The sequence below is a fragment of the Colias philodice genome, chromosome 21, assembly GCF_061535455.1.
Source record: "Colias philodice isolate Cphi_HAF_F1 chromosome 21, ilColPhil1 Martin Lab GWU primary, whole genome shotgun sequence".
Taxonomy (NCBI): domain Eukaryota; kingdom Metazoa; phylum Arthropoda; class Insecta; order Lepidoptera; family Pieridae; genus Colias; species Colias philodice.
Genome location: NC_143106.1, coordinates 2,542,650 through 2,554,097, shown reverse-complemented (window position 1 = coordinate 2,554,097; position 11,448 = coordinate 2,542,650). Strand labels below are relative to the sequence as shown.

Here is an 11,448-nt window from a genome sequence, read left to right as displayed (position 1 = left end):
TAAGACATTGACAGCAATGAAATATGACTTTTTTCAGTTTTTCAATTTAAAGTTTTCACCATACTGAATCTTGAAATTTTTCAAAATAAAATGCAACTTATTGTAAAAATCCATCTTTTTAGAAGTCGTTATACAATTTGCCATATAACTGAACACAACGTTGTGTTACCCGGTGAATATTCCAAATGTATTGGAATAAATTTTGCCTCTGGAGATCAAAATGATGAAGACTTAGATGAAGACAATAAAATTCCAATAGAAAATGAAAACAAATTAAACCGAAAAACCTTAGGATTCAAAACGACTGCTTTATTTTTACAACCTTTCATGAGAGAATGCATGAATTCTGAAGTATATAGAAGAAATGTAATAAGATATTTAAATGAAGTAAGCGGTAATAGTGGGACAGTCTTCTTAAAATTAATTCTAGAACCACCTGATAAGGAAGTAATTGATTATGTATGGTGAGTTTAAAACATTTATAGAACATTGATTCATATTACACTTAAGGTTAATTTTGGGTGAGTTATTGTAACATGCTGGTAAATTAATCTTTTTATCTATTTTTATTAATTTATTAATTAATATGGCTAGGCTTTCTTGATAACTAGTCCTTAAGACTGTTAATTTCAGTATGTATGTTATAACTGGATGAGAAAAGGAGTTTCTTATTTTCAATCATGTATTCTTCTTATATCCCACAACTAACAAATTAAATCAAAATAGAATCATTATTACGTTGCATGTTTATATTTTTAGAAAATAATTAAATATAAACATATAAATTACATTTATATTCACACTTTACTCCAAACAGGTAAACGACTGTATAATTATAATTATCGTAATTTTTAGGAATGATCATTTACAACATTTGCTACGGACAAGGATAGAAATAGAAAATGCATTCGCCTGGTTGTCCACATTAGGTGGGGCATATTCAGCCCTGGGTGATTATTTTGAACACTGTGTAAGTTTCAATCATTTTTCTATAAATGTATCAGGGGTTCAATTTTTTTGCTATAACTTGATATGACTCCACTTGTTTCATTCATTCAACATTATATGGCTATTACATAGAAACTAGTACAGTTTAATTGGGTTCATTATCTAACATACAGTACATAGGTAATTAAAATTTAAGAAAATTTTATTTCTATTCATCTAGATAGGATAGAGGAAAAGTTTTTATAAATTAATATATGTAAAAACTTTTAAGCTGAAATAAAACAAAAATTGAATATAATATGATTATCCATGTAAATAAAAAATGTATGTACATATTAGATTCTTACTTCATACAGTATTTAATACGTATTTCAATGTCAGTATCAGTTTATAGAACAAAGTATTTTCTGCAATGTTTTCTAAATAATGTAAAGTATTAACTTTTATATACAGGCGGAAGAAGCAGGCAGAATATCAGTAAAACAGTACAGGCTGTCAAAAATGCTGGGCGATGAGAGTTTGTGTGCTCGAAGTAGGCTGTATACAGCCCTTGCTTACTCACAAAAAGGAGATCTCAAACTATCCAGACATATTGTAAGATCAGTCAATGATTTTGCTAAAACCACTAACGACAAACGTCTAAATAGAATGTGCCAAGGTGTGTGGGCCAAGTTGAAGTATCTGCGGCAATTGAAGAAGAATCCAGAAATGTATAAAATGAATGGGACTATGGAAAGTGTGTGGTGTGGAGGTAGCGTGTAAATAAATGTTTATTTATTGTTTTGTTAATTATGTGTTTTATTGTTATATTCATTGAACCTGTGACGGTAAATTTACATCAAATGAGCTTATTCTAACCGTTGTTCTAACTATGTCAAATTATTTTAGTGTAAACAGGCGTAGACGGTAGACTGTAGAGCATTCTTTCGATGTTCTTAGAGCGTTTGAAAAGATTCTATGCTATGTTCTAACTTCTAATACTGAACAACATTGAATACGAGTTTTCGTTTATACTAAAAGATCACAAGAGAATGTTCTTGCTATTATAGCTCCAGCTCTATGTAAATGCACCATTAGATGTTCTGTTAAAATAAGCTTTTTTATGACCTTAAATGGTTATGCAAGGAGTTTTGTAAGTGATTATAAATTTATTTTGAAGTGAAACTTCTTTATCGGGGTTGGAAAAAAATTAAGTGTAACATTTTTTCGTTACGCGTGACATTTTTCCGTTACGCGCCATCTTTTTCTTATCCCTACCACGCGTGATTCGACGTATTTCTGTAAAGTTGCATATTATAGTAAATTATTTTTTTTAAAACTAGCTGTTGCCCGTGACTTTGTCCGCGATTAGGTCGTTTTTCGTCATTCGTCGTTTAAAAAAAATACGTGACACTTTATTTTTTAATGTTCTTAATTATTGTCTCTTATAAAATTTAACTACTTACATTAAAATTGAACACTCTGATAAGAAAATCTTAAAATCTGAAGAAAACATGAATGAATGTGATTTAAATTCTACATTACTTAGTATCAAAATATAATATTCTAAATTAAATGTAGATTAACAGTTTGAGCACACCATTATAGAATATACATATACTTAAGTATTACATTACGTTAGTTAACATAGTAACTTTACTAAAAACACGATGACTTTCTTTCGCGCTCGGTACCACAAACTAAGCATGTTTGTGGTAAGTGGCCCGCGTGACGCGTCACTTGACCCCCCGCGAGTTCCCCTCCGTTGCTATGCGAAAATACATTCGTTGCTCTATTTTAGGAAAAATTTGTAATTTGTACTGTGGCCTGGGCGTTATAACACGTCCAGGGAGTTCCTGAGTGCCGATATCACCATCTTGAGGAAAAGCTTCTAATGTCGATTTAAAACTGCATACATACGAATTAACCTGTTCTAAAATTGTGAAATGAGTTCAGTTTTAAATTTGAGAAATATTGATTTCTTGTATTCCACTATTCGTTGTAATCGAATACAAAATATAGGTATTTAAACAAACTTAGGTTGGCCTACAGGCAAAAGGGATCCTATCAAATGGTAAACTTGACCTTGTATCTTAAAAGTAAGCATGAACGGACCTTCTGATAATTATTGAGCACCAAAGGATCATTTGAAACGCGCTACTATAAGAGCGAATATTGTCTAATAATAGTTTACATTGCACAGTATGTTCCTCTAAAAGTAGTGATTTCAAAGGTTCCGATGTATCTTCAAATGAAAGCCGACTCCTTACTACACTTTAAAGCATTACAAAAAGAACATACAACGCCTTTACAGAAGATGATCTGTAGTCAATTGTGAGGTTATAAGCAAACCCACTTTTATATTTGTCAGACCACACCACCGAATTCGTAGATTGTTTACCTCAAGTCATTAAGACTATGACGAAATCTGTTTGCAGTAAGACGGCCCTCTCGCTATTCGTCCGTTTCCAGAGACCGAATAGTTTCAATTCTTAATCTTTCATTAAACAAACTTATTAATCGTTCTTGTCTCATATAATTGTAATATTCGCGTCCCTACTCTAGTCATTGCTTATACTCATGTTCATCTTCAAGAGATCGAATAATATTATGATGCACCCTATCATTTGTCAAACGGTCTTCATATTGAGTAAAGTTTCAGATTCTCGAGATAAAATATGACTGTCGTGATCAGTAGTGAGACGTAATTCCCTCTCAGTGAGGGTTTCGGTCTCACGGGATAGTACAATATGCCGTTTGCGATCAGCTGTGAGACGTCATACCCTCTCAGTGAAGGTTTCGGTCTCACGGGATAGTAGGGGAGACCGGGTTTGGTTGTCTCACGGGTTGGTTGTCACAGCGGTCTTAACACAAAACTGAGCTATCGAATAAGTCTGTTGAACAGCGTGGCAAGAGCGATACAGTGACAACGCTGTCCCCACTCAGCGTTCCCAACCGTACGATAATTATCGTACAAACACGATAATTTGGTGCCTACGTACGATGTACGATAGCATGTTATTATCGTACGCTGATTTTACGATAATTTCTATCAGGCAAAATTCGAGAATTTATATTATTTCACCCATACAAATATGAAATTTTGACGTGTTTCATATCGAACTTTCATGGGAACAGTGAAATTTTGTCAGATTGAATTTTAAACTTGGCGCGTTTATTGAACATAAAGTGGAAAGGGAATCGGTTCAGGTCTGTAGTCTGTACCATGCGTAAAACCAAAGAGTATAAAAATATTAAGGCACGTAAAACGTTTGGGTTTTACGTACAATAATTTTACGCCCCTGGTACGATAATCAGCTCACTTCAGGTTGCTAACACTGTCCCCACTTCGCGTCAGACCGCCCCGATCTGCCGTGAGGGCCTCACACGTGTTTATTGTTTTCGCACAGATTTTTTATGATATGAGGACCGAATATGCTCCTCATAACATCACTTTTTGTGAACGAAACGACAGCGCGGTTTAATTTAATGCCAACACCATTAGAAAAAAGGATTATTAATAATTGTGAAAAAATATCATGATTTACACTATTAACACTCTTTTAACATAAAATATAAGTCTGTGAGTGTGTAAAAATAAATCCAGCTAATTACACATCAAACTTATGTTTATAATTAGGTATACGACATGAAAATATATTAATTACCAAGCAATAATAATACGGATAAGCAGTGGTGGCTCAGTGGTGAGACCTCGGACTTCGAATCGATAAGTCCGGGGTTCGAGACCAGGCGAGCGCGCAGGAAATAAATTGATTTTTCAATTTATCTGCGCATGTTGTAACATCGCCACTGCTCGAACGGTGAAGGAAAACATCGTGAGGAAACCGACATGTCGAAGAATTAAAAAGTTCGATGACATGTGTCATTCGCCAACACGCACTTGGCCAGCGTGGTGGATTATGGCCTGTACCCTCATAGGAGGCCCGTGTCCCAGCAGTGGGAACGTATATGGGCTGATGATGATGAATAATACAGATAAATACTGAACATAAGTAGGTAGAATAGATATTAAGTAGTATTAGTTAAAATATACTTTGACTGTTAATTTTTACTAACAACGTGTAAATGAAGAAGAAATAATAATTACCAACGAACTAACCTTTTCTATAATACTTAACACGGCACATTTTTCAAATTATCTTGCTCAACCCTGCTCAAAAATTTGAGGGTGTTGTTGGAACTTTAATATGTCAAAACTATTACATTTAATATATCTAAACTACGATACAACTTGCTTGCGGAAATGCTCATTAGTAATGAGCATTCACAATTGTAATGAGTCATTACAATTGTGAATCTAAAGAATAACTAACAACATACTATTCAATTTTATTGAGCTGATGAATATCTTTTGCCTGGAAGAAATCACCGTTGCCTAATAAATATACTGTGTTTTCTTATAAAACCGTTACATAATTTATTTTATCTACTTAAATAATGAAAATGATATTATATTTATAAAATATAAAACATATTATGTAAAATGATTAAAAATAAATAAATGAAGCAACTACGATTCAAAGAAAACATCTTTTTCAGTGTTAAAATGCTCTTAGCAATCCTGGATGATGAACTGTATCATGTACTCTGATCCCAGTACGGTCGGTACCTCGATAGCCATAACGATAAATATTATAATCAGATAACCGCAAAGTCAAAATAAAAACATTACTTGTACAGTTGTGAGTGCAAAATTTACGTTTCATTTGGAATAACATTTTTTTCGGTACTAAAACGTAGTCGTTTGATATGTGGTTGGCTGCCCCTCCTCTCCTTCCTGAAAAATATCCTCCAAAATTTCCCGAGATACTTCCAATGATTGAACCATTGGACGTTGGACATTAACTTCAGTCAAAAATTAACGAAGCGGATGATTACTAATTTCCACTTAATCCTCGCTGCTACTATCTCTACCATCAAATCATCAATTTTCAAGTGGTGTTGTAAAAATATCAGCAGAAATCGTCTTCCAAAGGCGATATAATTTTATGAGCATTGAATCTGTAAATAACAAAATCAAAAGTTAACTGTAAATCTATAAAAAAAGCTACTTACAAATAAAATTTTATCAAAAACTACTGTTCCCAATGCACCTCAAAATAATAAAAGAATTCATCATTTTATTATTTCATTCTAAAAGTGTGATAAACAACAAAAAACATGAATTGCTATCATTATAAAAAATAAATACCTATAAGTAACAACTTACTTTTTGTGGGAACGCATGATGGTGAAAATTCACAAAACACGAAGATTGCATTTGATATTTTTGGTTTTATGGCATTCAATTGCTTTATAAATATCACTACATAGTATAAAAAAGTCGCTTTCTCTGTCCCTATGTCCCTTTGTATGCTTAAATCTTTAAAACTTCGCAATTTTTGATGCGGTTTTTTAATAGATAGGTTTTAGTATATAATTTATTAGGTTTTAGACAAAGCGGACGAACCCGCGGGCGGTAAGCTAGTAAATTTATAAAATACGAAGATTTTTAAAATTGTAACTAATGAACGCAATCAATATTAGATTAACTGTAGATAATGGTGTCTAGTTTTACTTAAAATAATAAACATCTACCCTCACTTTAAAAAAATGTAGTATATTTATTATTTACACGAAATATACCTTATAGGGAAGGGAAGATATGGGCTAAAGAGTTAAATAAATAACATAATCTATACATATAATAAAATCGTAGGAAAGTCAAAACTGTACATTGAATATTTTTTTAAAAGAATACATAATCCATGATCTATAATCGATATAGAAGCCAAAAACATAGTTTTTAGAATTTTTGTCTGTTTGTCTGTTTGTCGGTTTGTCTGTTTGTCTGTTTGTCTGTATGTTTGTCCAGGCTAATCTCAGAAAGTACTGCACGGATTTACTTCAAATTTTGCATGAATATTACTAACAGGTCGGGTCAGGCTGTTATATACATATTATCATGCTATCACCTTCGGGGGAGGAGCTGTGAACCTTTATTTTTCTTACGTATTCCGTGTACTACGACAGCGTACAATATAAAGACTCATGTTTAAATGTTGTTTTTGAGTAAGCCATGCTATTGTCTACCTTTACACTATAAAAACTACGTCATTTAAGTAATTTTGGCAGAGAAACAGTATAATGAATCTTAGTAGTATAAAGACAAATTTAAAACAGCGCCATCTATGAGATTTCATTAAAATTAAATCAATTTACATAATATTAACGCTCCTTGGAAATTCATAATTTAAATAATATTATGATGTTGGTGAGTTTGTTTTTTTTTTTAAAGTTAAATAAATAATTCATATCTTCCCAGAGTAAATTTCAGGTGCGCTTATATTTCATGTGAATATACTAAATTTTTATAAGTGAGGGTAGATGTTTATTATTTGATGTTAGTTACAGTTATATAGGTAATAGACGTAGTATTTGTATTCTCTTTGGGTAATAGTAGATAACAGTGATTGTGTTCATTGGTTACATTTTTAAAAATCTTCGGCTTTTTTTTAATTTTCGCCTTCTTGCGTTCCCACAAAAGGTAAGTTGTAGCTTTTATATTTATTGTTTATTATAATTATATAGTTAGACTCATGTTTTTAATTAGTTAAAGTTATGACAAAATAAGAAAATGATGAAATTTTATTTTTATCATGTATAACTTTTACAAGACTATATTATACGCCCAAAGAAGGTCACTTTAGTTCTTGATAAAACTTTATTTGTTAGTAGCTTTTTATTAAAATTAGGTACACTTATCTTCTTTTGATTTTTTTTTATTTACAGATTCAATGTTCATAAAAATTGACGATTTGCGTGAGGATGTAGTGGAAATTAGTAACCTTGCGCGTGGTCAATCAATATTCAATACATATTATAATAAAATTCTAGAAAAGTGATGTCTGTACAATGAAAATATGTAAAAAAAATAGCAGGGGTTATTATTAAATCGATCTCAAACCCAAAACTGTAGTTATAATTTTTTTTGTCTGTTTGTCTGTATGTTTGTGCACGCTAATCTCAGAAACGGCTTATCCGATTTAGATGCGGTTTTCACTAATATATTGTGGTAATCTTCATTTAACATTAAGTGTTTATTTCATGTTAATCGGGTTGTTTATTAAAAAAATTTATGACCATTTAAGTATTCACGGCGAACATTTGCAAAGGCATTCTATTGTACACTATACAGTGTACGATAAAACGTAAGTTATCTGTTATACGCTACAGTAATTATTCCTTATAAATGTCCAGGTGATCATATCGAAAGTCCCCAAGGGTGGGGGGGTAAGCTGAGGTAGTAGGGGGGGAAGGGGTCAAATTAGAATTATGCTTACTTCTAGGTAAATTTTATACATAAAATGTCCTTTAAATTATGTCGTATTATATTTTTAACCCCTTTTAACCATTTTTAACCATCAAAAAGATGGGTGATAAGTGTTTGACCGCTATGTTTGTCTGTTTGTGCCACCGTAGCTCGCTAACAGGTAATACGAATTAGATGCGTGTTAGGCAGCATATTTTCCGACGCTGGTTCTTAGATAAAGTGTATCAAAATCGGTTCATCCATTTATTATACCTAGGTATATAGAGGTAAAAGTGGGAATGTGGGAAAAAATATTAGTTATATTTTTATCCAATTCGGTTTATCCATTTATTAGATTACAGCGGTGAAAGTGGGAATGAACAATAATCGAATGTGGTCAAATAATATACTCAAGCGGCATATCAAAATATAAAAGAGCAACGTGTTTTATCGAAATCGGTTCATCCGTTTATTACATTTAGGGGTGACAGTGGTTAGATAAATAAACCAAATGGAGCATCAAACGACAGGATATGACGTGTACATATAGGTATAATTAGATAATATGGTTTACATCAAAATCGGTTCTGCCATTTACTAGGTGTGGAAAGAGAAGGGTTGAAAGTCTGTGAAAGAAGAGGGGGATATGGGAGCGAGAGGATAGCCACACCCTGGAAATTTTGAACTCTACTCAAAGCCACATAGGCCTGGCTCTTGAATTTTTTTTCCTAAAGATACCACTTCTTTTGCCACTGTGATCCATTACAATTTGTGCACGGTTACGGCCCAACTTAAAAGATGTCAAGGAGCAACAAACTTATAGATATCAATATGATGTAGGAATGTAATATGGAGGTAGAGGTAGGTCTCGCTCACTTGAAAATATCACATGAAAATAAGAAACCGAAGTTAAAAATTTAAAAATTAAAAAGCAAAACCCAACGCAACGAAGGAAAAGGAATAAATAATAATTTTACAAACTTCCCGACGATCTTTAAAATTAAGTACCATTATAAAAAAAATATAATTGTATATGATATGATAATGATGGTATGGCAGCCCCGATGACTTTGTTTTTTTATTTTTATAAATATTTAAAATGGTATTTATTTTTAAAGATCTTCGGGAAGTTTGAAAAATTAGTGAAACTTTTATTACATCGTCTCAAACTTTTTGGTCTGTGTAGCGCATGTCGCGTGACGGTCGGCTGCCGAGTAGGTATAAAGCAGTGTTCGGAGTCATTATCGTACAAATACGATAATTTTGTGCCTAAGTTTCACTTTTACCGTGGTTTCATAAAACCACACAACATTTTTTCCTTTTTCTATGCACTTTTCTTCGTTGCGTTGAGTTTTTTTTTTATTTAATTTTTATTGCACGGTCTAAACGGTTTAGTTACTACGGCGTGAGACAGGAAAGATCTGAGCGCTGAGACAAACGTCAAAACGCAAAGGAATAGAATCCGCTATCGATACTAATTATTGTCTTAAGCGTATGATGTTTTGATAAGGATTTGTTCACCTTACCAACGACGACGACGACCACGAACAAAATTTTCATCCAGTCATAATTTAACAAAATTGTGCAAAACACAATTAAAAATAAATTATTAAAATTTCCTGTCGTTCTGGTGATTGGAATTTTTATTTTTGAGATCAACGAATGAAAAAATAGATTTTTCGTAGAAACGGTTATATATATTGTCAAAAACATACATACAAGGAAGGAAGAAAAATAAATTTGCTCCCTTCCCTCCTGGTGCCTAAAAATAATATGACATAATTTAAAATAAATTTTACGTAGAAAATTAACTAGGTATTTATTTTTATTTTTTAGCTCAGTTTAGTAATAAATTTTACTAACAGTTCGTTTAATTATTTATGGTAGTACGTGTTTATTCAATAAAAGTTAAGTAGTAACTACCTACTATGCAGTCACTATTCCACGCGGACGAAGTCGCGGGCACAGCTAGTTATATTTAAATTATTAATTTCCAACTGTGTATTCAGTAGTGTTAACATCTAAATTGATTTGATTTTTACGAAATCTCATAGATGGCGCTGTTACAAAATTAACATTATACAACTTACATTCTTTAAACTATGTTTCTCTTCCCAAGTTACTTAAATGGCATAATTTTTATAGTGTCAATCTAGATATTGTCAAACAACATTTATATATGCGTCATTTGATTATTAATTTCCAATAGTTAACGTGTGTTTGATTTTTCTAACACTTCATAGATGGCGCTGTTTCAAATTTGTCTTTATACTGCTAAGATTCATTTAACTGTTTCTCTGCCCAAATTACGTAAATGACATAGTTTTTATTTTGTAAAGCTAGATAATAGCATGGCTTACTCGAAACCAACATTTAAACATGAGTCTTTAGATTGTACGCTGTCGTAGTACACGGAATATGTAAGAAAAATAAAGGCTCACAGCTCCTCCCCCGAAGGTGATATCATGATAATATGTTTAAACTATCCTCACCCGACCTCTTAGGAATATTCATGCAAAATTTGAAGTAAATCTATGCAGTACTTTTCGAGATTAGCTCGGTCAAACATACAGACAAACAGACAAACAGACAAACAGACAAACAGACAAACAGACAAACAGACAAAAATTCTAAAAACTATATTTTTGGCTTCTATATCGATTATAGATCATGGATTATGTATTCTTTTAAAAAAATATTCAATGTACAGTTTTGACTTTCCTACGATTTTATTATATGTATAGATAAGGTCATAAAGAAGTTTCACTTCTTACGTGTGTACACTAGTACACATTTTTTATAATAGGTACTCTGTTACCCGCGGCGACGCACGTGTGGGGTATATTAGCATAAAGCGCCATCTATTAGAATTTATCACGGGTAGTGGGTCGCCGCGTCGCGGTCGGCGCCCGGCCCGTTCGAATTGTGGCAATACGAAATTGATTTTGTTGCGCATTACATATTTTGGTATATGTCTTCACCCAAGCCACCGAACGTATTTAAAATAATTAGGAAAAATAACGGAAAACCGACGCAGTAAGTAGTAGTCTTTGAGTTTCTCGCGAATCGATGGACGATTTATCAGAGCTGACGGTAGCTTAAGCTAATATTAATCACTTCGCATCAAGCTGCATCATTCCAGCTTCATTTATGTATGCTTCAAGACTGAAAATGGTCACAAGTCACAACACGTGAAATGTGGTCAA

At 32.6% G+C, this 11,448-nt stretch overlaps 1 protein-coding gene across 1 annotated transcript; it reads left to right on the top strand.

The window, feature by feature from the left end:
- LOC149478718 (uncharacterized) lies at positions 1-1,737 on the top strand. Its single transcript, XM_089708584.1, has 3 exons — positions 1-464; positions 856-970; positions 1,402-1,737. Exons 1-3 carry the CDS (start codon positions 91-93, stop codon positions 1,708-1,710), a joined length of 798 nt encoding a protein of 265 aa, XP_089564710.1. The 5' UTR covers positions 1-90; the 3' UTR covers positions 1,711-1,737.
- Positions 1,738-11,448: the final 9,711 nt, after the last annotated feature.

Coding starts and splice junctions, on each gene's coding strand:
- LOC149478718 (XM_089708584.1), top strand. CDS start 91: ATGCAACTTATTGTAAAAATCCATCTTTTTAGAAGTCGTTATACAATT. Junction 465..855: donor GAAGTAATTGATTATGTATG/GTGAGTTTAAAA, acceptor CGTAATTTTTAG/GAATGATCATTTACAACATT. Junction 971..1,401: donor GTGATTATTTTGAACACTGT/GTAAGTTTCAAT, acceptor TTTTATATACAG/GCGGAAGAAGCAGGCAGAAT.